At 41.7% G+C, this 27,330-nt stretch overlaps 1 protein-coding gene and 1 pseudogene across 1 annotated transcript; one reads left to right on the top strand and one right to left on the bottom strand.

Annotated features, from left to right (window-relative positions):
* The first annotated feature begins 455 nt into the window (after positions 1-455).
* On the top strand, positions 456-19,394 carry LOC144280363 (zinc finger protein 677-like). Its single transcript, XM_077842353.1, has 4 exons — positions 456-625; positions 5,961-6,051; positions 7,631-7,757; positions 18,023-19,394. Exons 2-4 carry the CDS (start codon positions 6,037-6,039, stop codon positions 19,303-19,305), a joined length of 1,425 nt encoding a protein of 474 aa, XP_077698479.1. The 5' UTR covers positions 456-625; positions 5,961-6,036; the 3' UTR covers positions 19,306-19,394.
* Positions 19,395-24,072: 4,678 nt separating this feature from the next.
* Positions 24,073-27,311, bottom strand: LOC144310403 (vomeronasal type-1 receptor 4-like; annotated as a pseudogene).
* Positions 27,312-27,330: the final 19 nt, after the last annotated feature.

Genomic DNA, 27,330 nt, shown 5'->3' with positions numbered 1-27,330 from the left:
GGAAACCATGCCCCATCCAGACCCCGTTCTAGCCTGGGGTCGTTGGGGCTCGCTGAACGCTGGCAACATTCCCGTGCATGCCCAACCCTGGCCGGGACAAATGGTCTTGGCCTAACACCGGATGGCCCACACACATACCCTTCCGGCTCGCCCAGTGCTGGAAGCTCTACCCCCAACTTCCGCCCGGCTCCTCCCTGCGGTCTTACTGGCTCCAAACCTTACAGTTTCCTTCGCTTCCAGGAGTTCCGCCCCATCCTGCCCGACGAATTCCACAGCGAGGCCGGGAATCTACTTGCTTCCCCACGCATCAGGAAGCCCTCCGCTAGACTCCGCCCTAATCCGGCCCATAGGCCTCACGATTCCGAGTCAACCCACAGTTCGCCAGCGCCATTACCGGAAGCACTACCCACAGGCCCTTCCCCAGTTCCGTCGTTCCAACCGCGCGCACGCGCAGTTTTCCGCCAACCCGGATGTAGCTGCACGGGAGCGAAGGTCAAATAGGTTTCAGATGGGTGTTTTTTAACATTCTCTTCTCTGCGTCACAGTGTCAGTCTCCAGGCCTACAGCCCTGGGGCCTGGGTTCTCCACGCACATTAGCGTCCCCTCACCTGCGCCTCCCACCGCGGTAAGTCCCGCGTCGCCGAGAGACACGGATCCCTGCGGGCGGCGCTGCGGCCCCGGAGGTCCGGCTGGTTTTGGTTCAGCTGGTTCAGAGGCCATCCCCGCCTGGGGTCTTCCGAGCCTCGGGCCCACGCAGTCCCCGGCGCCCCTGCCCCTCGCGCCGCGTGAGAACAGGGAGAGGGGCGCGTGCGCCTCGCCCCGCAGCCCGGCCCGGCGGCTGCCCCTGGCCCTGGGATCGCGCAGACCCCCAGCCTCCTGAGGTCTCCGCGGGGCAGCCCCGCCTGTGGAGAGAGGACCGATGCCCGGGAAGGGCCCTCTCTTCGGGGCGGGCTCTCAGGAGGGACTTAGGTCCGGGAGGCGGCGGGGAGTCACGGAGCGGGTCCCCTCCCCCAGGCGAGGATTGGGGGGCCTCGTGGAAGCCGTGGCTGCGGAAGGGAGGCCAGGACAGCGGCCGACGAGGGAGAGGAGGAGCGGGAGAAAGAGAGGGAGAGAGGAGAGCGATCAGAGAGAGGGTCCGTAAAGATACGGCAAGCTGGAGGATGCGGGAGGGACTGGCGACGAGGCCCTAAGGGCGGAAGACAGGAACTCGGGAACGTCGCCGCGAAATGTGGAGGAAAGGGAGGCGCTCCGGAAGTAGGGGACCCCCTAGGAGAGGTCCCTGGTGAACAGAAGGGGGGCAACAAGGGCGAGGAACTTCCCACGCACGGTGGGAAGGAGGAAAAAGCTGTGGGCAGGCGATGCGAGGACAGAAAGCGGCGGCAGTGCGAGAGCTTAGCCAGACGGGGAGCCAGTGAGTCGGAGCTGGAGGGGGGTGTAAGAGGAAAGAGAGGAGGGGACGGGGAGAGCAGAGGGACGCCGGTGGGGCGGGGCGGGGTGGGGGCGAGGCCGAAATATGTAGAGATCCCAACGGTCGGAGCGCTTGGAAGCAGCAGTAAGGATTTCCAGAGTTCCCCAGAAAGTGTTGGTGTAGGGAAAGGAAGAGAGAAAAGGAGAGAAAGCAAGAGAGGAGACAGGGGAATCACAGAAAAGGAGAACCAGTGGCCAGAATCAGGAGAGAGAGACTCGAACAGATGAATAGAAACCCTTCGGAGAGAGAGAGCAGGGGAACCCAGAACTGTGTGGGTGCTGGTTAATGGGACATGGTGATTAAGTTGTGATACAGGGACTTGTGTCTCCATAATGCATTCAACTTTAAATGTGCTTGGTTGAATTGAACAGACGAGAAAGAAAATTAGAGAACTGCTTGTAAGGCTCGTGTGCTTTATAATTATTAGCGTTATAAGATAGCTTGTATTTGCTACCTTTAATTGGCCAGAGAGAGGAGAGAGACTGTCTTAGTCTTATGGGTCACCCTCCTATCCTGGGATGGCATGGGAAGATGGCCTAGAACTACAAATTACAGAATGATGCTTTTTGAAGCACTATTAAAAGTGTTTCTTTTTCTTTTAAATGGATTTACTTTTTCTTTCTACTTAGTTTACATTTAGTTTTTTAAACCAAATTGACGTGTATTGGACATCTATTCCGTAAAGAATCATTACAAGCTTCTGCAATAAGCTTTGGCGACATCTTAAGCCAGCTCTTGTGAATCTTTTCTAAATATTAGGTGGTTGCATTATGGTGAAAGCTTTGACCCCCATGGGTTGCCTCAGTGGCTGAATCTGTTAAGCATCTGACTCTTGACACCCTTGATACCAGCTCAGATTGTGATCCCAGGGTCGTCAGAGCCCCAGCTAAGACTCTGTGCTGGGGGTGGAGTCGGCTTGGGATACTCTCTCACCTTCTCCCTCTCAAAAAAAAAAAAAAAAAAAAAAAAATTAAAGCTTTGACCCCAGAAGATTAACTAGATTTTTAAAAAATTCCAACCTGGTTTTTAAAAAATATTTTTTATGTATTTCAAGTGAGAAGCCCTGCGTTCTTTCTACTTGTTACCGTATGTTGGAATATTCCTTTGTGGTTAGTAAATGATTTTGGGTTTTTTTGGTTTTTGTTTTTTAATTTTTTTTTTTTACTTATTTATGATAGTCACACAGAGAGAGAGAGAGAGGCAGAGACACAGGCAGAGGGAGGAGCAGGCTCCATGCACCGGGAGCCCAACGTGGGATTCGATCCCGGGTCTCCAGGATCACGCCCTGGGCCAAAGGCAGGCGCCAAACCCCTGTGCCACCCAGGGATCCCTAGTAAATGATTTTGAACTATCACAGTGTGTATCTGGTAAGGGTGTCCATGATCTAAACAATCAGAACCTAGCTTAGTAAGTTAGTGTAATCTTCGACAGCATCTCTCCTTCCTTGATGTGATTGGTCTAATTAGTAAGATGTCAGCTCCAAAATAGATGTTCCCTTGAGGTCCCACAGGTCCGTTGTATGAACATAATGAAGGTGGGCTGGATGGACTATGAACTTTGTTCCAGTAGAACTGATCTATTCATGGTGAAGTAATAGGCTCAGAGTTGGTTTCCGTAGCTGATCCACTTTCACAGTATCCAGTACTCAATCTCTGATTTATCATTTTTTGAATTATCATGTTAAAAATATTTCCCCATTGATTAAGACCATGAAAGAAGTTTCTTTTGCTCAGGCATATTTTAGATGATTCTGGAATTTTTCATTTTTTAATGTTTTTGGTTTTTGGGGGGTTTTGTGTGTGTGTGTGTGTGTGTGTGTGCTTTTTTTTTTTTTTTTTTTTTAGGGAGTGCACTTTATTTATATTTATTTACCAATTTACTTAAGTGAGCTCCACCCCCAACATGGGGCTTGCTCTCTGGATCCGGAGTTCGAGTCCCATGCTGTACCTACTGAGACAGCCAGGCACATGGACTTTTTGAAAAAGACATGAGATGCAAATGAGAGGCAAAGTGCCCAAAAAAAAAAAAAAAAAAAAAAGGCAGTGGAAATAAAAATCCTTTATCTTCTCAAAAAAAAAAAAAAAAAAAAAAAAAACAAAGTGCCCCATGCCTCATTTAGGCCACCCTTCCAAAATTCAGTTACATGTAGTTCCCACTGAACTCAGGTGTGCTCAAGGTAACTTGTGAAAAGGCTTCCCTCCTAGGGCTCGGTGAACCCAGCTGCAGCATGGAGATGAAGGACAAGAGCAGGAAATCTGAATGACCATGATCCCTAAAGCAACTGAAATTTTGCATGTGTGTCTGTGTGGTATTTTTCTGCAGGATGGTTACAGTTGTGATTAGAAGATTAAGTTGGTCCTAACCCGACAATGAAAAATACTGTGAGGAGAGAGGCAAGGCCTAGGCTCAGAGCCAGAGAATAAATTTACAGAGTAAATCTGAAGCCAGGTCTTGTCAAACCCTGGCATTGAACTCTCCACTGGCTTCCCATCGCCCTCATGTATAAAAATCCAGACTCCTGGATATGACAGCAGAAAGCAAGACAACAAAAGAAAAATAGATTAATGCAAAAAAAAAAAAAAAAAAGGGTAGGCAAAAGACCACAATAGATATTTCTTCAGATGGATGGCCAGTAAGCTCATGTAGACATGCTCAATGTTCCTAATGATTAGGGGACTGCAACTCAAATCATGCCCCCTTGTGGGGCTATGCTAAAAAAAAAAACTGGGTAGGTTCAAAAGATGATAAGCACTGGAGAAAATGGGATGAAACTGAAAGTATTGTGCACTACTCCCAGGACTATAAATGGTGTGTTCCCTGTTGAAAAAATGTTAGTGATTTCTTTAAAAAATTAAACAGAATTTTCAGATAATCCACCAGATCCACCTGTGGGTACCTACCCAAAGAAATTGTGAACAGGAAACTGATCTGGTGCTTTTACGTTTTCTAAAACTGGCTAACTCACTGTCTTTATCTATCTGATTAGCAACATGTTGAACAGTAATCACTCCTTATTTTAAACATATTTTATCCTGACTTTCAGGACATTCAGTATTGACAGATGTCATCTTTTATTTGTGTGCGTTTTAATTTTCTTCTCTCCACTCTGTTCACTTCTCAGCTGATTCACTTTCTCTGCCGATTTTTCCTCAACTCTCTGTTCTCTGATGGGAAGAGCACCCCATAGGATAGTCATAGACCTCTTCTGTACACCCAGGGACTTTTGATATCCCCTTATCTCCGGACTTTAAAGAGGTCTCCCAGGTTTGCATTCCATTTCAGACCTCTGCCTTGAATGCCAGATTGTGTTGTCCAACTGTGTCTCTGACATTTCTATTGGGAGATCTCCACTTACAGTGTCCAAACATGACCTCCTGTTTCCTAGAGGTTTTCCAGTTGTGTTCCCTTAGTCCTCCACCTCCCAGTTCAGAGTAGTGCCATCTTCCTGGGCTTTGGTGACCATCTTGGCAGGCTTTCAAAATACATAGCACATTACAGGTTTTGTAATACATAGTGAGGGGGAAAAAAAGGCAATATCGGTGAAAGAGTACACGGCTTCCAAGATTCACCTGGGGTGGAGGAGAACAGTGTCAGAAGACCACAGCTGGACATTCCTGATCTTCTGTGACCTGATCCCATGCTGGTCTCCTCCCTACTGGGATTGAGGCCCACAGATATCTTTGCTATTCCTGGGGTCAGGGTCAGGACTCCCTCTTAGGGCTTTCCTAAGGTGGTCCCTCTGCCTAGAATTCTCAAACTCCTCGAATGTACATGGTGAACTTCCTCTCCAGGTCTTTGTTATATCACCTTCTAGTGAGGCCATCTCGCACACTGCCATGTCCCATTCCAGCCTCATCCCCACTCCATGTTCTGGCCTGTAATGCCTGTTCAGCATGAGTCTCTCTGCTCCTTCCTCTTGCACCATCTGGATACAGGGGACAGGGCCCTAGGAGGGAGCAGAGCCACAGGTGGGTGGGGTGGTGGGCTGGTTTCCTTGGAGTGGTGCTCCACCCTGACTTGCCATTGCATTGCTGAGGCATTTTGCATAATCTTCCTATGCCCAGTCCACAGAGATTTCTCTTCTTGTGTTTGGGAGCAACAGAGGCCAGCCTCTGTATCCAGCATCAAGCCCCAGGGCTCTGGCTCCTCCATTAATGAGGACTGAAAGCAGCCCCTGATCTAGAGAGAGGTAGAAAGTGCTGTGTGTCCTCTGTATGGTGGGTTAGCAGGGTGGGTCTGTGACTTTAAAGGGAGGTGCATAGATCCCCAGTGCTGCAGCTCAGGTGTGTGCTTCACCAGGAGGGAAGTGAGTTCTGCAGTGAGAGGCCAGAATGCTCACTTGCTGGTCTCTGTGTAGCAGTTTACTGTCCCTGCATCCCTCCTGTGGCAGTGGGCAGCAGAGGATTGACTACCACGTGGGGAAATCTTCCTGTGTGTGTGGTTGTGGCACAGAAATGTGTATGTTGCTAAACAGTGTATATTTGACACTCAGGATTGTTGTCTCAAGGCCCATCTCGCCTGGAAGAGAAGCCCAGAGGAGGCAGAGGAGGAAAACCTAAGAATCAGGAATGACTCTTTCTCAGGTAAAGTCCTAGCTCAGTTCCTTGTTCTGTCCTCTGCGTCCTCACCTCCACTTGGACTAGCTCTTTTCCCTCTCAAGTGTCTCTCCTGATGTATTTGCTCACATTCACCCCAGAGCCTTCCTTCAGCAGCTCTCTGCATGCGCATTCCAGCTCATACACTTCCGTACCTTTATTTAATGGAGGTAGAAGTGAAATGTTATTCCAAAAAAATTTTTCACAGGGTTATTTGTGTAAGCAGGCTAAATAGAGTAACACTGACAGTGTTCTTTACGTTTAATACAATTTATGCATGTTTGTTGTACCAGAAATACTCAAATGAACTTGGATAAAAAAGGATAACAAAGAGATATTCTAAAAATAGGTGTCATCTAGAGACTACAGCTTTGATCTCAGTTATTTTCAGTGTGTGTTTGTTCCTGTGTACAAAAGTGTGTTTGGGCCAGAGCCTGTAGTATGTAAAAAAGATGTCATCATCTCGTAAATAACCTTTATTTTATCTTGATAGTATGTCTGAGATATTTTTCATGGCTTTAAATATTTTCTATAGCACCACATAAAAAAGTTAATAGCAGTAAAAATAGTGTGTTTATGCATGTGTGTGTGCATGTATGTATATTGACCTTTCATCCAGGTTTGTGTTTCAGCCTTGGACTTGTTTCAGGCTTTCTCCATTAGCAAACCCTCTTTGTCAACAGACTTTACTGTTGTGTTTCTTACTTCACCGTGTGGTGGTGTGGGTTCCATCCTAAAGCCTGACCCCTTGGTTCATTCAGGCGCAGGTCTGCAATTTTTTACCTGTTTAATACGAGGCATGTTCATTAGAGTATATGTGACAGACTTGGGTCCTGTGTAAGATGGGAACAAATACTAATTTAATTGGATACAATGTCCTTATTCGGTTTAACGCTTGTAAAGCATTAGAGTAATGCTTACTATATACGGAGTGTTCAGAACTTTAGATGGTTCTATCAAGAGATTCCCATTTTGCAATTTACACCTTTCGTTGACACTGTTATATAGACCGTATAGTCATCACTGAAGACACTACTCATGCTGTAGCTAACACAAAAATTACCTGTCATTTAGTATATGCAACATACTACCTAGAACTTGCATATATTTTACCACTTGTCGATATTTTTGCATTTGGGTGTTTTATCTGTCACAATATTGTAAAATCCTCAGTTTAGCTGATGGAAATGCTGTGATGGACAAGTATAATAAATCAAAATCAGGGACATATGACTTGCTCAAATGGTCTTTAGTGAATCTATTCCAGCACTCAATTCTAACTGACCTTTCTACCTCCTCTCATTTTTTTTTTTTTTTTTAATTTTTTTATTTATTTATGATAGTCACAGAGAGAGAGAGAGAGGCAGAGACACAGGCAGAGGGAGAAGCAGGCTCCATGCACCGGGAGCCCGACGTGGGATTCGATCCCGGGTCTCCAAGATCACGCCCTGGGCCAAAGGCAGGCGCCAAACCGCTGCGCCACCCAGGGATCCCTTGATTCTCCTCTCATTTTTGTGAAATAAGTACTCTCCTGATGGACTCATGGTAAAATGTGCTTTCATTTCAGGAACCATTGACCTTCAGGGATGTGGCCATAGAATTCTCTGAGGAGGAGTGGGAGTGCCTGGACGCTGCCCAGAGGGCCTTGTACAGGGATGTGATGTTGGAGAACTACAGGAACCTGGTCTCCCTGGGTGAGGATTAATTTCCCTACAGAGGTTGAGAACTGTCCTGGGGTATCTTTGTGTTTCTCTTGGGAGTTTCTTGGAAGCTCCTGCCCTGCTTCACTGAGATTGAAGTCCTATTGATTCAGAAATGAAAAGCTTCCCATTGCGGCATCTGGATTTTAGCCTACCTCTGCACCTCCCGCTTTTATAGGTTAGTGGTGGTGCTAGAGGTTGAGGAGTAACAAGACTTCGTGTCAAAACTTTAAAATACCAGGTTGCCTGGTTTTATTCCTATAATTTTTTTGTTTGTTTTAAAGATTGATTTATGTATTCATGAGAGATACAGAAAGATTGAGGGAGACAGAGACATAGGCAGAGGGAGAAGCAGGTTCCCCACAGAGAGCCCGACACAGGTCAATCCTGGATCCCGGGATCATGCCCTGAGCCAAAGGCAGACACTCAATCAGCCACCCAGGTGTCTCTGCTTCTATAATTTTGATTCAGTAGTTCTGGGAAGAGAGCTGGATATCTGTATGTGTCAAACATTTTTCAGCGTTTGGAAGAAAAGTGTCACTGAACAAATTTATGAAGTGCTATTCTAGACCCATCTGTAATGAATGTTCTTGGTCTCAGCTGACAAAGGGCTGGGAAAACCCCAGGACATCATCTACCAGTTTCCATGTCAGCAGGAATCTCTTTCTGAGCTGAATATGAACTCTCTTGTGGAGCAAGGGAGAGCTCTGGAACCTCAAGAGTGGGGTGAAACTAGCAGCAAAACCCAGGTGCGTGGGAAGGCGTCAAAGATGTGAACACCAGTAAGGGTCAGGTGGCAGAGAGGAAGTGACTTCCTGAAATGCCATTTGGGATATTCTCCCCAGATGGGATAGGTGGTTGGAAAAGAAGAGTTGATTTTTCATGGACTCTCAAAGGAACCCGTTCTATCCCTCCCTTATTCTCTTTGTATGTATGTTTCCTGCGCTCCTCAGTAGTACTGCAGCTCTCGTCCACAACAAGGGCAAAGTCTTCATCCTGACCAGATATGCTGGTCTCTGCCCCCTGGGGCCCTTTACTGGTTCAGCCTTGGGGAGCACATGGAGTGCTCTTTGTGAGGGCCATTCTTCCTCCTTTGGCCTCTCCTTCTCTGGTCAGTCATATATATCTGATCTGATGCCACCCCTCACCCTGACTGTGGGCCTTCTCCAGCTTGCATTCAGTTTCATGTGCTGAGTGACCTATCATGATAGAAACGTTGGCTACTCTTTTGCGTCTAGGGCTCGAGGCAGGTGCATGGGCTTTCTCAAGCCCTCTGCCTGTGCTGTGCCTCCACCATATCCTCATGTCCACTTTCACCCCTCAGCGGCATGTGTACTAGGAATAGAGTCGTTCTTCTGAGATTGCTACTCAGCAGTGCTGTATAGACAATGGGTGGGGAAAACCTTTGTTTGATTCCCAGTCCTTCAAGGGGAGTATATCTCAGGCTTCAGGCCCTCAGCCTGAAGACTACAGGCAGACCCCAGGTCCTGTTTGAATATCCCACAGAGTTGAACCCCTTTATTTTAGTTTACTGTTTTTTCTTTGTCTCCCTTTTGCAGTTCCTCTTTAGTCTGTGAGTGTGGGAAAGTCTTGGCTCTTCTGATTTCCTGGTTTCATAAGTTTGGATGGTTTGGCCTCTGAAATTTTCTTGGTTCTGAACTACAGTTCCTCAGTGTCTGAAAATTTATTCTCATATTTTCTGCTCTGATAACCCAGCCTTTAGGTGCTGGACAGCTTGTGGTGAAGTGTCTCCCATGGGGAGTTTTACTGGGTCAAAGAATATTCTGGTTGAATAATACTTCTATTTAGATGTCACAGCATATCCTCCGAAGTAGAGACATGGGCCCTGGAGCATAATGGTCAACATGTTCTGGATGCTGATATTGAATATAGCCTGAGACTCTGGCTTATGGCTCCAGTTGTTCCTCTGGCTTTTCATGTGTCATGGAAGTGTCTCTCAAGATCATTGTGGCAGTGTTGATGGAGTACATTAAGGATCATCCCTCTTGATTTTACATGAACAAGTACAGGAGTTTATTTTAGGGAAAAAAATTGTCAGCCTTCATAACCCCATCTGTGATATGGCTGACTGAACAATTGTTTATGTAAGTGTTCGTTCCATATGTATGCTGTTCTTTCTTCAACAAATAATTTGTTGATTTGTTGTTTTGAGTGAATTTATGAATTCATGATGCCTACCTTGTTGAACTCTACCCCATTTCTGTAGTTGCTGTTCCTTTGATCTGCATGTTCCTTTGATTTGCATGTATTGCAAATGATCTTTTTATTTATGTATTTCATCATTGGTTATGTGTTTTTCATGATACTCATCAGTGGTTTTTATTTTATACCTGTAGTTTGTGGGACTATTTGATCAGGAAATGAATGTTATTTTATATATTTTATAAGATTTCCTTCCTGAATGTTAAGGGTTATAGCTGATTGGGTGTTTTCCCAAAACCTATATAACCTCTAGAATAGGGAAAATACATTTGTAGCTATCCTTTCCTAGGAGTGTTTCTTGATATATAATTGATTATTAAGAAACCCTTTCCTCAAGTTGCCTGGTTGGAAGAGCATGAGTCTGTTGATCTCAGGGTCACGAGTTCAAACTCCCATGTTGAGTATAGAGATTACTTTTAAAAAAACTTTTAAAAAGCCTTTTCTCATTTGAATGAGTTTGGATTTTTTAAATTGGGAATATTGGATGTCTTGAGAATATATTTTTGTTTGTAAGTGACTGTGTTCATCCCGGAATTAGAGGCAATTCATTCATAATTAGTTAATTAAGACACCTTCGTTTTTCTTTGGTATTTTTTACTTTGTCTAAACATAATTTTTTTGACTTTATATGAATTTTATAGATTTTTAAATTTTGTTTCAGATGTTTTCTTTCCTTTTTTTTTTAAGATTTATTTATTTATTCATGAGAAACACACAGAGAGAGAGAGAGATAGGCAGAGACACAGGCAGAGGGAGAAGCAGGCTCCATGCAAGGAGCCCAACGTGGGACTCGATCCTGAGTCTGCAGGATCACACCCCGGGCTGCAGGCGGCGCTAAACCACTGTGCCACCGGGGCTGCCCCAGATGTTTTCTTTTAAGAATCCTCTCCCTATCTGTAGTCTCTTGATAATCTTCATTAATTGAGGATTTACTAATTTTGGGCAAATGCATAGTGATTTTTATTTATTCATGATAATTATATGTTTACTATTACATATAGTAAAAGGATCCCTCACCTCATGTCTTTTTCATGTGCGGAATTATGTTGAGATATCCATGATAGAATTTCAGGTAATGAGAGGAAGCCATCCTAAGAGAAACTATTATTTTTCCATAATAGTAACAGACTTAGTTTCTAATTTTAACATACTACAATTGGAAAATATTTATTTTTAGATATTTTCCAAAATTAATGACTTAGATCGTTAGTTTAAAAAGAATACTTTAGCTGGTGCCTGGGTGCCTCATTTTGTTAAGCCTTCAGCTCAGGTCACGATCACAGGGTCCTGGAATCTAGCACCATGTCAGGCTCACTGCTTAGCCAGGAGTCTGCTTCTTGCTCTACCTCTGTCTCTCCCTTTGCTCATGCTTTCTCTCAAATGAAGTCTTCAAAAAAAACTTTTTTTTTTTTTTAATTAAAAAGAACACTTTATTAGAGTGGAATTTCACATAACATAAAATTAACATTAACATTAATGGCTTTCATGCATTTAGCAGTTGTTCACCTACTGCCTGTATCTTTATTTTTGTTTTAAGATTTTATTTATTTATGAGAGAGAGAGAGAGAGAGAGGCAGAGACACAGGCAGAAGGAGAAGCAGGCTCCATCTAGGGAGCCTGACGTAGGACTCGATCCCTGAACTCCAGGATCATGCCCTCGGCCAAAGGCAGGCACTAAACCACTGAGCCACCCAGGGACCCCCCTACTACCTCTATCTTGTACATTTCCAGCAATCTAATTTACTGTTTTACCCATTGAGCAGTTTCTCCACATTTTCCTCTGTCCCCAGTCCCTGGAAACTACTAGCCTGCCTTTTGTCTATCCATTCTATACAATTCTTCTTTTTCAATATTGTCTGGACCCTTTGGGCCCACTGCTGTTCCATATTTATTGGATCATGTTTTCCACTTCTACAAAAATGGTTTTTAGAAGTTTGATAGTGTCTTATAGAATCTCTGGTCAATATTACCATCTTTAAAAATATGAAATCTTCCAGTCTATTGTATGCTGTGTGTTTTCCATTTATTTAAATATGTTTAATTTCTATTAGCAGTGTTTTACAATTCTCAGTCTTAGAGGTCTTTCACCTCCTTGGTTAAATTTATTTCACAGTATTTTATTCTTTGGGTGGTACATTATTTTTTTAATTTCCTCTTCAGGTGTTCATTACAGTATATAAAGCACATCAGAGTGTTGATACTGTATCCTGCAGCTTTCCTGACTTCATTTATAACATGTCTTTCAGTGGGTATTTCATAGAATTCTGTATGTATACATTACAACATACTTACACAGAGATCATTTTCCTTTTTCTCTTCCAATATCTGTACTTTTTGTTGTTATATTACTCTTGTTAGAATTTGCAGAATAGTGCTAGATACCATTAGTGAACGAGGATGTCCATGATTTTTTTTCTTTTTTTTAAAGATATTATTTATTTATTCATGAGAGACACAGAGACAGGAAGAAGTGGGGAGCCTGATGCTGGACTCCATCCCAGGACCCAAGGATCATGACCTGGGCCAAAGGGAGACACTCAGCCACTGAGCCACCCAGGTTGCCCCCATGTCTTATTTCTTACTTCAGAGGGAAATTTGTACTGTTTCATCTAGGATATTTGCTGTAGATTTTCATAAATAATCTTTAAGAGGTTGAGAAAAGTCCTTTCTTTCCTGAGTATGCTGAGTGTTTTTGTCAGAGTTCTAGAACTTTTCTTTTCTTTTTTTTTTTTTTTTAATATTTTATTTATTTATGATAGACATAGATAGAGAGAGAGGCAGAGACACAGGCAGAGGGAGAGATAGGCTCCATGCCGGGAGCCCGATGTGGAACTCGATCCCGGGGCTCCAGGATCCCACCCTGGGCCAAAGACAGGCACTAAACTCCTGAGCCACCCAGGGATCCCCTAGAATTTTTCAAATATTCTGCGTACAATGAGATCATTCTGGAGGTGGTTTTCTTTTCTTTTCTTTTCTTTTTTTTTTTTTCTGGAGGTGTTCTCCATTTGTCTTACTGTTAATATGGGTCATTACGTTTTATTTTATTTATTTATTTATTTATTTAAATTTTTTAATTTATTTATGATAGTCACGGGGAGAGAGAGAGAGAGAGGCAGAGACATAGGCAGAGGGAGAAGCAGGCTCCATGCACCAGGAGCCTGATGTGGGATTAGATCCCAGGTCTCCAGGATCGCGCCCTGGGCCAAAGGCAGGCGCCAAACCACTGCGCCACCCAGGGATCCCTCATTACGTTTTAGATGTTTATATGTTGAATCTTCTTCCACTGTTGAATTTTTGGAACAAGTTCTTATTTATGTTGTGTAAGGTTTTTTTTTTTTTTCTTTTTTTCCTGAGATTTTATTTATTTATTTAAGAGGACAGCATGAGCAGGAGAGTGATGGGCAGAGGAAGGGTTAGAAGCAGACTCCCCACTGAGCAGGGAACCTAACACAGGGCTCCATCCCAGGACCTCAAGACCACTACCCAAACCGAAGGCAGACGCTCAACTGAGTCACCCAGGCGCCCCTATATTGTGTAATTTTAATAATACTTTTCTAGGGGGATCCCTGGGTGGCGCAGCGGTTTGGCGCGCCTGCCTTTGGCCCAGGCCGTGATCCTGGAGACCAGGGATCGAGTCCCACATCGGGCTCCCTGCATGGAGCCTGCTTCTCCCTCTGCCTGTGCCTCTGCTTCTCTCTCACCTCTCTGTGTATTCTCATGAATAAATAAACAAAATCTTTAAAAAAAAAAAAACTTTTCTATTCAGTTGGCTGGTGTTCTGTTGAACACATACTTCTATATTAATAAGGGATATTATTCTGTAGTTTTCTTGTGATGACTTTGCCTGGTTTGGTATCAGAAAAATGCTGGTCTTAGAGACATCTAGGGTGTGTAGTTGTTTAAGAGTCTGACTCAGTTTTACCTCAGGCCGAGATCTCAGGGATATATAAGATCAAGCCCCATGCTCAGCATGGAGTCTGCTTCAGATTCTCTATGCCTCTCCCTCTGCTCTTCCTTCCCCAGAACTCACTCACTTTTTCTAAAATAAATAAATAAATCCTTGGGGCGGGGGGCAAGAATAATGTTGGCTTCAGAGAATAAATTAAGAAGTGTTCCATCTTTCATATCTTGTAGTGCTCTTTTACTTACAAGGAACTTCCTCACCTTTTGTTTCTATTGGAAGCCTAAATTTCTCCCTTATTTTCAAAGGACAGTGTTTCTAGAGACAACTGATTAACAAGGACACCTGGGTGGTTCAGTGGTTAAGTGCCTTCGGCTTAGGGCGTGATTCCTGGGTCCAGGAATTGAGCCTGCTTTTCCCTCTATGTCTCTGCCGCTCTTTCTCTGTCTCTCATGAATAAATAAATAAAATCTTTTTAAAAAATTAACAGATTTTTTTTTTTTTTTTTTTTTTTTTTTGTCAGCACTTTAAATGTTATCCCATTGTCTCTGGACTTGATGGTTTAACTGAAAAATCACCTCTGATTGTCAAATGTGCATCCTTTGTATGTGATGTTCCCTTCCTGCTTTCATCTCTCTTTACCTTTGCCTTTCACGTATTATGATTTGTTGCAATGTGTGCCTCTGAATTTTTCCAAATTGTATGTTCACTGAGTTCTTAGATTTGTAGAGTCTTGTCTCTGAACATTTGAGAAATATGTCTTCCAATATTTTTTCTGCCTCCATTTCTTTCTCCTTTCTTTTTGGGACTCCCATTGTTCATATGTTGGCCCACATGATGTTGTCCTGCAGGACTATTAGACTCTTTATATTCAGTCTTTTTCTTTGTGCTCCTCAGACAGTAATTTCAGCCAATCTCCCTATCAGTTTGCTGAATCTTACTTCCGCCTCTTTAGATCTGATATTGAGCCTGTCTATGAAATTTTTCAATTCAGGAATTTTACATTACAGCTTCGGAAAATGTTTAGTTTCTTTTTCCATCTTCTTTTTGTTGATAATTTATTTAAACAGTGTTCTCTGGATTGCTTTTTAATTCTTTGTCTATCATTCTCTTTAGCTTGAATAGTTGAGTTAAAGTACGTGTTTAGGGCAGCCCTGGTGGTGCAGCGGTTTAGTGCTGCCTGCAGCCTGGGGTGTAATCCTGGAGACCCAGGATCGAGTCCCACATGGGGCTCCCTGCATGGGGCCTGGTTCTCCCTCTGCCTGTGTCTCTGCCTCTCTCTCTCTTGCTCTGTGTCTCTCATGAATAAATAAAAAATAAAAAAAAATCTTTAAAAAAAATAAGAAATAAAGTATGTGTTTAATTTAGTAAGTTCAAAGTTTGGGCTTCCTTAGGGCCAAGTTTTGTTATTTATTTAATATTTATTTTTCTGTCTGGGTCATGCTTTATTGTTGTATTGCCTCCTTTTTAACTTTCTGTTTACAACGGGAGATTTGGAATATGCTGAAACTTTGGAAATCCTTATATTTTCCTTTCCCAGGATTTTTTTTGTCTCTTGTGATTACAATTATGTGTTTGTTTCCCTCAAATTTTGTGTGGTGTATTTTCTTTGTTATGTGTAGTCATTGAAGCCTTTGGTTGACTTATTGGTTGCCTTTCCAGAGATTTCCTGAAACTCCTGGAACCAAACACAAAACAAACCAACTTTCTACTCTATGTAGATGTGTTGGGTGTGTGGGTGTGCTTATGTGTGTGCTGGGGAGTGCATGAAACATTTAGGGTAAGAAGTTTATGACAACAGTTCCTTACCCTTCTGCTTGCTCAGAATCTGATGGTCAGCAGGAGGGAAAACCTTGAGGGCTTCTCAGGTCTTTTCTCATGTGCCTGGTCCTGGGCATGTCTGCCACCTTCTAGGGTCTTCTATGTGGGGGATTTTCAAAGCCTTATTTCCCACTGCACCTCACTCCCTGGTGTTTTTCTCAGGGTTTTCTCTCATGAATAGATAAATAAAAACAAAAAAATAAAAAAATAAATGTTTGTGGGCAGCCCTGGTGGCGCAGCGGTTTGGCGCCGCCTGCAGCCCAGGGTGTGATCCTGGAGACCTGGGATCGAGTCCCACGTCCGGCTCCCTGCGTGGAGTCCGCTTCTCCCTCTGCCTATGTCTCTACCTCTCTCACTGTGTGTGTCTCTATGAATAAGTAAATAAAGTCTTTAAAAAAAATAAAAAATAAATAAATGTTTGTGACAAATGGCTCCTGGTCATCACCTACTTAGACATCTGAGGTAGACCAAAGAAAGGCAAACATTTTGAGCCAGTCCTTCAGGGAGCCAACAGGCAGATTAAAGAAACAAACAAATAACCAGTCACAGTCGTTTGAAGGTCCCATTTATTCCCTCTGGCTTGGGAAGCCTATACTTCTTGTAGACTCCCATCTTCAAGGCCACTTCCTGACTGTGGTGCAGAGCACAGAGTCAGGGCAAGTTAAAACAGCTACCTTTTTCTTGATTAAAAGTGTGCCTGATTGCTGGAATCCTGTGATGAATTTCCAGAGTTCCTATAAAGTTGGTTTTGATGGGTTTTGGTAGTTCATTTCCTGCTGGAGTCTCCTAGAGTTCCCTTCTTTGCCACTTTGCCATTTCCATGTCACAGAGTCCCATTGTTAATCTCTATAATATTAAATATTTATCAGAACTTCTATTTAAAAATGGGTGACTTAACATATTTTCTATTTATGATAATGTGTGCTGCTTCTGAAAATCAGCCTCTTTTTCTCTTCATCTTATGGATGAGGTCTTTAGAATTCTGAAGTCTATGTGCTCACTTCGGCAGCACATATTACTAGAATTCTAAAGTCTATATACACTTTATAAATGAACATATTTATTAATTACTTCTGGATTTGCCTTGGGTTACTAACATGTTTATGATTTTTATTAAGATTAACACATAATTAATTTCTACATATATTACAGCATGTAACCACAGGTAAGTGCTTATTAACAATGCAGTATGCCTGTTTTGCATGGGTATATTTTTTGTAAGAAGTATTCAGAAGAGGGATCCCTGGGTGGCGCAGCGGTTTGGCGCCTGCCTTTGGCCCAGGGCGCGATCCTGGAGACCCGGGATCGAGTCCCACATCGGGCTCCCGGTGCATGGAGCCTGCTTCTCCCTCTGCCTGTGTCTCTGCCTCTCTCTCTCTCTCTGTGACTATCATGAATAAATAAATAAAATCTTTAAAAAAAAAAAAAAAAAGAAGTATTCAGAAGAATATTTTATTATCCTTAAATGTTGTTTTAATATTGTATACAACACATTCAGTAATTGAATTTAATACGTTTTTTCAAGTATGATTCACCTATGTCCCTCCTATGAGGTTTTTAAGTTTTGGGATGCCTGTGAAAAATTTCTGTACTTCAGGGCAGTTGAACTTTTGACCACAGAACATTTGAAAATAAGCTTCCTGAAAATAATTTGAACTATGTGTAATTACTTTTTCATTGCTGAGGCATCTTGTGTTTCTAAACATTTGCACATCATGGTTGAGAAGCTTAATAACTCTGTTAGTTATGAATTATACTTCTGGTATAATATTTTTTTATTTTTTATTTTTTTATAATTTTTTTAATAAAATAATTTTTATTGGTGTTCAATTTATAATATCTTTTTTAAAAAAAGATTTTATTTACTTGAGAGAGAGAGCACACACATAAGCAAGAAGAGTGGCAGAGGTAGAGGGAGAAGCAGGCTCCCCACTGAGCAGGGACCCTGACGAGGGGCTTGATCCTAGGATGCTGGGATCATGACCTGAGCTGAAGGCAGACACCCAACTGAGCCACCCAGGTTCCCCTGGTATAATACTTTTTCATGTATAAAATATCCATCTTCAAACTGGTTAATATAGGGATCCCTGGGTGGCGCAGCGGTTTGGCGCCTGCCTTTGGCCCAGGGCGCGATCCTGGAGACCCGGGATCGAGTCCCACGTCGGGCTCCCGGTGCATGGAGCCTGCTTCTCCCTCCCTCTGCCTATGTCTCTGCCTCTCTCTCTGTGTGTGACTATCATAAATAAATAAGAAAATTTAAAAAAAAAAAAAAACACTGGTTAATATGAAGCTTATCATTATTTATATATTACAGATTTCTCTACTAGATGTATGAGCAAAGAATTACCACCAAAAGATGACATTAATAATGGAGAATTATTCCAAACATTGATTTTGGAAAGACATAGACTTCATGACTTTGATTTGAGAGAAGTCCAGCAAGATGTGAACAGATGTAAGACTCAGTGGCTATCTGAAGAAAAAAATGAAGGAATGACTGTATCCCATTACAAAAATCTCACTTGTAGAGAAGACCAAGAACATCAAAAATTCAGGAATAATTTCTCTGTAAAGCATAGTGTTTCCATAAAAAGTAGTAAATCTCAATATTACAAACATGATATAATTAATAAGGCACTAAAAAGCAAGGTAGGCTATTCAGGAAGCAAGAACAAAAATCGTTTGGACAGTAGGCTTGGATTAAGCTCTCATTCACATGTGGCTCAACTGCAGAGATTTCAAACCCATGAGGAAGTTTATGAAAATAATCAAGTTGAGAAGTCTACCAAAATGTCCTCAGTTTCACCACTTCAAAGAATTCCTTCTAGTGTCAAAACCAACATTTTAAATAAATATGAGAAGGTTCTTATGCATCCTTCATTACAGACACAACAGAAAACACCCAAAAGAGAAAAACCTTATAAATGTAGTGAGTGTGGGAAGACTTTTAGCCATTGCTCAACCTTAGCTAATCATCAAAGAATTCATTCTGAGCCAAAACCTTACAAATGTAATGAGTGTAGCAAAGTCTTTAACAGATTCTCAAACCTCACAAGGCATCAGAGAATCCATACTGGAGAGAAACCATATAAATGTAATGTATGTGGTAAGGATTTTATGATACGTTCACACCTTTGGGGACATGAGCGAATTCATACTGGAGAGAAGCCTTACAAATGCGATGAGTGTGGCAAAGCCTTTTCTGAGTGTTCAAATCTTGTTCAACATAAAAGAATCCATTCTGGAGAGAAACCTTACAAATGTAATCAGTGTGGTAAGGAATTTATCACCCGTTCTCACCTTTGGGGTCATGAGAGAATTCATACTGGAGAGAAACCTTACAAATGTAATGAATGTGGAAAGGCCTTCACCGGGAGTTCAAACCTTACTCAACATAAGAGAATTCATGCTGGAGAGAGACCATATAAATGTAATGTGTGTGACAAGGCCTTTAGTCAGAATTCAAGCCTTATCGTTCATCAGAGAATCCATACTGGTGAGAAACCTTACAAATGTCATGAATGTGGCAAAGCCTTTAAGCAGTACTCAAGCTTGAATAGACATCAAAATATACATAGAGGGAAGATACAGATGTAGAGCCTGTGGTAAGGTTTTATTAGATGTTCTCAACTTTGGAGTCATGAGGGAATGCATACTGCAAAAAAAAAAAAAAAACTACAAGAAAATGGCATGGCCTTCATGCCATGACTTAACCTCAAGAATCACCAAAGATTTCACATTGGAGAAAACCCTACAAATACAACATGTGATAAATTGCTTAAGTAGGTTGTATGATGTACTGTATATGAGAGAATTCTTAGTGAGAACTAAGACTAGTTCTTGATTAATCAAGTAAGATGTTAAACTCTGCAGGAAAAGTAAAACTCAAAATGATTTAAAACTCCTGAGACAATTGATGTCAAAGGAGCAGGGGCATATGTGGAAATGCCCACTTAGCTTCAGTTTATACAGTCATTTGTCCTTTTAGAATTCTTGATGAGGTTACTTTATTATTGAATCATCGCAGACCTTCCATGTGTTGCCACAGTTGTGTCTGTGATGGAACCTTTTGTTTGGGTCCTAACATAAATGGTGTTTTGTTTTTAATTTTCTTTCTTTTTTTTAATTTTCAATTTACTTGTTCATTGGTGGTATCTAGGAAGAGAGTTAACTTGTACTGTAATCTTGGATCCTGCAGCCTTGGTATACTTGCACATTAGTATTTTATCTACCATACTTGGGGGCATTGCATGCAATAGTTCAGAAGTTCTGGTGCCAGGTGCCACTCTGTCTTGTTCCTGGCATAAAAACAAAGGACTCTCTGTTACCATATTAATACCAAATGAATCTTGCAGTTATTAAGTCCAACTTGGTCATGGGGCATGATTCTGGATGTCTTCATGTCTTCCGTACAATCAGAGTATCTGCAGTTATATTAAGATCTCAGATGCTTTATGCATCTATGTATTAGCATTTAAAATCTTTGCACATAAATGGAAATTGGATCACAGACAGAATTATAATATACTAGTAATCTAAAGTATGAGTACAACCATCCAGCTTTTTCAATAAATCATAATGGTTAAATCATGTGCATTGGTACCTCCCCCAGTAAGTTTAAGTCCCTAGTCTGCTGCTAAACAAGATGGGAAGATAGTGAAATCACCTAACCCTGTGTGCCTAAGTTCTCCTTAGAATGGGTGTAGTAGTAGTAGTCCCATCCTTGATTTTGGGAGGAATGAAGTCTTTTAAGTGCCTTGACATCAGAGATTCTTACATTATGAGTGTTCTTTAGAGTTGCCCAGTTAACTCTCAGAAGTCTCTTAATGGAGCTAAAATTAAATTTCTTAATGGGAAGTACGTGTAAGTGAAAAATACTGGATTTCACTTGAAATGGTAAATATAGGTGAAGCCTCAGGTTCCCATGCAGCATCCCCCAAAGGAAGAACATCACTCATTGTGAATGAACCCTCAGATGGCCTACCGGTTATTGACAGTAGAAATGGTCTTCTTATCACAGATACTGATTAGAATCCTAGGGAATTTCTTCTTTCTTTACCAGTAAGTTTTCCTTTTTGTCATAGGTGAAGATTAAGGTCCATAGATTTGAGTGTCAAGCACTTGTCTATAGCTGACTCCTTAGTTGTCATCTTTATAGGAATCTCCAGCACAGTAACAGCTTTTGGGTAGAAACATTTTCTCCCTGATTTTGGATGTAAATTTGTTTGCTGGGTCATAGAGTGATCCCATAGTATATTATGTAACATGTAAACTATCTGAGGGACCTGGGTGAAGTTTACAAGGACTTTTTCATATGATCTTTGCACAATTTGTGTATAGAAAATTACTTCAAAATAAAAAAGGCAACATGATGTGCTGTGGCTTTTAGAAAGTTCAGGTGCAGCTCTTTATTCATATAGGAATGAAGGACATTATAGGTAATTCCAAAAGTCGTTCTTAAAACTGAAATTCTTAAAACTTGTCATCTCTTTGGTAAATTTCTGGAACCGTAATGGATTATGCCTCCACCCCATATAATGTGCAGTTTACTCTGCTTTTAAGAACTGAATCATCAGAACCAAAGGATTGGATATTTACAGTGTTGGCTTTATTATGCATTGGTAGATATTTTGTTCTGGAGCCACTTCTAATCCTGCATAAAGTGGGCAGATGGTCTGAGGAAAGGGGACGACAAATACAGAAGCACCATTGAAATTCTCTTCATGTCTAAATGAATGAAGCTTCCATCTTTCCCTTAACAGCACTACTGATGTTTTCTGCATCTTACACCAAGATTGGTGCCCTTAATCTCAGCGTATAGTTTTTCAAGTGGTATGTCAAATAGTTCCAACATGAGCAATAGCCCAAGATCCTGGATTCTGACCACTGAGTAAAACAACCGCATCAGCTCTCATTTCCACATGTCCAATGCAGAGGCCAAACATCCAGCCCAGTGAACCCATGAGGTTTCAGCGTAGGTGAGCCGTCAGTGGACCAGTGTCAGACGGGAATCTAGGATCGCCGAGGTCTTCACAATGCCAGGGGCTTTGCTTCAGGCTGCGGATACGATTCATTTCTGTAGAGTTGATATGTTGCTGATGCCAATCGGGATTCATTCTTAAGTACCATCTCTGACCAGCCAAGTCTTTTAGGATCTTTCTGCCTTGTTGGTTGTAGGGTCCAAGTTGATTCATCAACATAGGAATGTTACAGTAGACAATCACAAGTGCTGAATCGGTCAGGCTTCATTTTTTACAAATGTTCAGTAGCAAGCTAATGGCTGTTTTCCAAAGCAATTTACCTGTTATGTCAAACCTAAGTCCAAACCTCAAAGGAGTCTTCAAGATGGGAAACTGCTTGCCTTCTTCAGAGACTCTAAATGACAGAATCTGGCACAGTTTTGCATTTAGACTTCTTATACTCCAGAAGTCTGTTGAGGGGCTGGGTCCTTTCTTTTTCTTTTCTTTTTTCTTTTCTCCTTCCTTCCTGCCTTCTGCCTTCCCTCCTTCCCTCTCTTCCTTCTTTTCTTCCTTTCTTTTTTGGGTTCCGGTAGTGGGGAAGACACAACAGTGTATTTTTCTTTATTGCTGGAATGAGCATTGCACATTGCCTACATAATTCCAATAAACTTTAACTGGAAAAGGACTCTGAATTTGTTACATTTTATCAGACTTACCTATTAGAGAAGGAATGTCCTAGATAGGGCTATTGAGACTAATGTCTCCAACTTTCCAACAAAGAATTCATCTACATAGTGAAACATTGACAGCAGGGTCAAGACAAATGTGCTATATTCTCACCCGTGCACTGATGGCAAATGCCTGGGAGTTTGTTTCACCAGGACTGCTCTACTTTCAGCTCATCCTGAAGAATGTGGGTAAATATGGAATCACAAATGGTGATGGTTGTGAAAATTGGTAAGACATTTTGAAAAGTATTGGAAGTATGAACTAACGCTGAATAGATGTAAGCCTATGACTATGAAATTTACTCTTACATATGTAACCAACAGAAGTTTATGCATGTGTCACCAAAGCACAAGTTCTAGAATTTACATAGCAGAGCTATTCATAATAGCTCCACACTGAAAACCACCCGTGTGTGTATCAAGAGTGGAAAGATTAAAGTAATTGCTAGATGTTTACACAATGGAATTCTATTAAATGTTAGAGTCCACACAGTGGAACTAATGCTAATAAATGACCTACAACATGTGATAATAAGGATGAGTTCACAACATTTGGAATGTGGAGCCAAATACAGAAGAGTCCATCCTATATAGGTCCATTTCTATAAAGTGCCAAAAAGGCACTTTGAAGAGTGATCTATGTTAAATGTCACATTACTGTTTACTGTGGTGGGTAGTAACTGGGAGGCTTAACAAGGAGGTTTTGGGGGCTGAAAATCTGTGGGTTTTTTTTTTTTTAACTAGGAAATGGATACAGAGATGTGTTCACTTTGTGCCATTTTACTGTGCTTTGTACTTAAGACCTATACATGAATCTTTAAAAATTGTTTTTAAATGCCTATCACCAACTTTTAAAAATTCAGTAGAAGGTAAGTAGATTGTTTTTATGTCCTTACATTGTTCTTGTAAAGACATTAAATACTACTGTAATTTGTTTTTAAAATAATGTATTCTAATTCCTAGGTGAAACATGAAGATAGTATAAAACCTAAATAAAGGGTAGAGAATAATTGGAAATTTACACAGAAGATAGAAAAATAAAATAGACCATGGGTAATGAAGAACATGCAATAAATTGGTAAATCTAATCCCAAGTAAACACAGTTATATTGAACATAAATGTGTAGCTCTTGTTACATTCTAACATTGTTGGACTCTATTCAGTGAGGGTTTTCTCATAAGTTAAAATATTAGGATTAAATAAAATTAATGAAATACAATTTCATGGCATTTTAACCTAGTAAACTGCCAACAGGACTGTATAATAGAGTTCAACATAGGCTGTCATTATGATAATTGTAAGTGGTACTATTCCATTTATTAATGTACAGTTTTTTTAATACTATTACTCAATAACAATCAGGCTGACAACTCCCCACACATTCACACATGCACAGACATGTACAAATGTGTTTGTGTATTGCATCTTGACTTGTGATCTGATGTGTGGTAAATATTTCTAAGTGTCCCTTATCATCTTAAAAATAGTGTTTCTCAAAAAAAAATAGTGTTTCTCTATTTCTGTGCCACAAAATTTATTATAATATTCATTATGTCAAACTAATTCTCTTAAAACTATTGAATCCTTAGTATTTTAGTACAGCTTTGTTTGGTAAACACAGAGATAGCTATATTATAATGTTTCTTCTACTTGAGTGACTATTTTGCCCCTGTGGAAATCCTCCTGCCACAAACTCCAACAGGATTCTTAACTTTCCCTCTAAATGACTGTTCCTGTTCCTACAGGTTTAGTCAAAAACTCCACTGAATGCCCCCAGGTCTCTTTCTTTACAACGTGAGAATTGTCATCTTCACATTATACAGAAAAATCTATTCTCCACAGTTGCCAAAACTCATGCCAATTTTTCCTAGACATTTTACCTTTTTGTCTCTCACTCACCTGATGTCTTTTAAGCAATTAGCCATACATCTTTGCACTTTCATTTTTCCCACTGCAGTTTAATCTGGATGTTTCTACAGGAAAAAAATTATTCTCTCCCTCCATAAAATTATCTTTCCAGTGACCACTATCTCTGTAATGTTGTAATGTACTAATTTCATAACGTGGTCCCAAATATACCTGCTACGTGAACCTGATTCCCACTTCCGTTTCACCCCATTCTATTTCATTTTTCCCAGAGGGCATTTTGTTCAGTTTCTTGAATGGCCATCTCACATACTGTTCCTTTTCCATGAACTTTACTAGTTATTCCATGTTAATTTCTAGATAAATGTGTTATGTCAAGTTGAAAGTTACACACTCAAAGACATAATATCCAGGTTATGGCAGTACCCACGTTTTATTTCATCGACTCTGAACTACTTCACTATAAACATTACAATTATGTGAGGATTTATGTAATAATTACATAATTATAAATGTAAAATTACATTTACAGTTGTGTTCATGGTTTATTGGACACAACTGTCTATCCAACATCTTGTGTAAGGTGACTGTGTCTTTACTGTAGAACTCTGTGAAGAGAAGTGAATAAACAATAGATGCTGTGCATAAACAACTGTTTCATTTCTTTTTTTATGTGAACTCTGTGCCCAATGTGGGGCTTGAATTCTGAGCATGATCAAGAGTCGCAGCTCTACCGACTAAGCCAGATAGATGCCCCACTTTTCCTTTCTGATGAGATCAGGAGATTTTGTTACTTTTCCAGACAAAGCAGAGCCTGGACACACTGGAGCCATGGCTCAGGAGAACAAAGGGACTGACACTTGGGAAAGATCCGTTGTTAAGGTAGAGATGTTCACCAGCAACCAACTGGGATTATTAATAAGAACAATGCAGACTTGGAGGTGGAGGACATGGTATAAAATGATACAAGGGTGCGCCCAAGGAGAAGGATTCCTGGGGTGACTGGACCCGAGGGAGGATCTTGGAGAGAGATTGTTGCTATAAATGTGTCTGACTTGTGCTTGTGCAGGATGGAAACCATGGAGCAGCAAATATCAGAGGATAATAAAAATGTTGCCTGTAGTGACTGTGGTTTTGTGGTTATCTACCAGAACAGTGTCCCAAATCCTTTTTCATTGTGAGGTTTGCGTTATTTCATTTGTCAGTCAAATACAGGGAAAGCTATTTCCTAGTACTGGCAGGATCCAGTGCAAGAAAACAAAGCTAATGTGCCTGGGAGCTTTCACCTTAAGGTCTGCCCATGGTGGAATTTCTGGGGCTGATTGTGATGGCCTGGAACTTACTCAAGAGGCAGGTGCTTTAAAAAAACAAACAAACAAACAAACAAAAAAAACAAAACAGGAGCTGCTGATGGACACACCCGCACTGTGAAGGTAGAAAAGTTTGTATCTGACATCATCAAAGAAATCTTTCAAATCAAGAACTGCCACTGTCTGGTAGACTCCTTTAGAAAGGGCTTAAGAGTAGGCCATAATTAGGTGCTTGATAGTCAAATCTGTGGACCTCATGTTGTGCCCAGTGGAGTAAAAGAGATAATGGTAGAGAAGAGAGATCTACGATTCTGAATACTGTCTGTGATAAGGATTGTTCTGTTGGTCACATTCCTGAAGCCATTCTGCCAGCTTGCAGTGACTGTTAATTGTTTGTGCTTCAGAGTCAGAGGATCCTGCATGGGAATATGATGTACAGACTACATTTATGATGTCTATTGCAGTGGGATGTTCTTCACAATACTCACCATTGGTTCGTTAGACAATCATAGTTCTGTAATTTTAAGCAACATCTCTCGACTTAGTGATGTGTTTGTACGTGACAGGAACAGACAACAGCCATATTCAAGTGCCATTTCAAAGATCTATCAAGTCCCTGGACATGTTTATTGTTGTTACTAGTCTAAGTTTTTAATACTCTGCTATTATTCTTATCCTGAGGAAAAGCTCCCACAGGTAGCAGCACTTCTCACTTTCAGGTGAAACTTCCCCCTAGCTCCCACTTTCCAGTGCATGGGATGGGTCCATATATCAGACTCTCCCTTTCTCACAATGGGACTCTGGGAGCATATCCACAGTACCCTTTGCATGCTCTGTTGGAGTCATGTAGGCACACCACCCACCCTAGTGGCTGTGTAAATGCTTTCTAGATGCAGCCACTTGAATCCGGGAGAGCTTGCCAGTAGCCACCCAAGCTGCCTGGGATTTTGGGACTTGAGGGACCATGATAGCCAGTGTTGGCTGCACCTCAGGGAAGACCTGGAGCTGCTATGCCTGCCCACACCTAACACCCCTGGGAGCCCTGAGGACAGGCTTGGTGTTGGGAAAGTTGGACTGTTTCCTGAGAACTTAGCTGAAAGCCAGGCGTTTTGGAAAAAGACGGGGGAGGGCAGTGCCTCTAGGGGGAGTCGGGCTCCTGTGAAGGAGAGAGCGCTGCTGGGATGGAAACCTGCAGCTAAGTGCTGCCAGATAAGCACATCTGATTTTAGTGGATTGCCTCCCCAGCTTTAGCTGCACGTGGGCCCCGGGGCTGGGTGCAAGGTGGCTGGACATCAGTGGGACTGGACTTTCTCTGACTTTGGTTAGAGAAACCACCAGGTAAGAAGAGGAACAGAAAACCTGGTGAGAGCATGAAGCATGACCTAGAGCTGATTTCTATCCCTTAAAGAATCTTCCCCTTTGGTCACCATTAAACACCACCTGTTCCCAGGCCCTTTACTTTGGAAGTAGGTCCTTGGTTCTGTGATGTAGACCTATCCACTTCATGGAAAACCTCCAAGCACCAGACTCGTCCAACTTGCTCACACAGTTCAAATACAAGTGTGTGATTCCCCACACCCCACCTGCCCTGGCATTCCCTGCAAGCAAGATTATCTACTTATATACATGCTCAGGTGCCTTCCTCCAGGCCTCCTTCAGCCTCCTGGTCCCCCTAAAACTCAGCGAAACCAAAAGTTTTTGAGCCCCTTCCCTGTAGCTGCTGAAGCACCACTTCCATCTCGGTTCTGCTTACTCGC

The sequence above is a fragment of the Canis aureus genome, chromosome 1 (genome assembly GCF_053574225.1).
Source record: "Canis aureus isolate CA01 chromosome 1, VMU_Caureus_v.1.0, whole genome shotgun sequence".
Lineage (NCBI taxonomy): Eukaryota > Metazoa > Chordata > Mammalia > Carnivora > Canidae > Canis > Canis aureus.
This window is presented reverse-complemented; position numbering and strand designations above follow the sequence as displayed.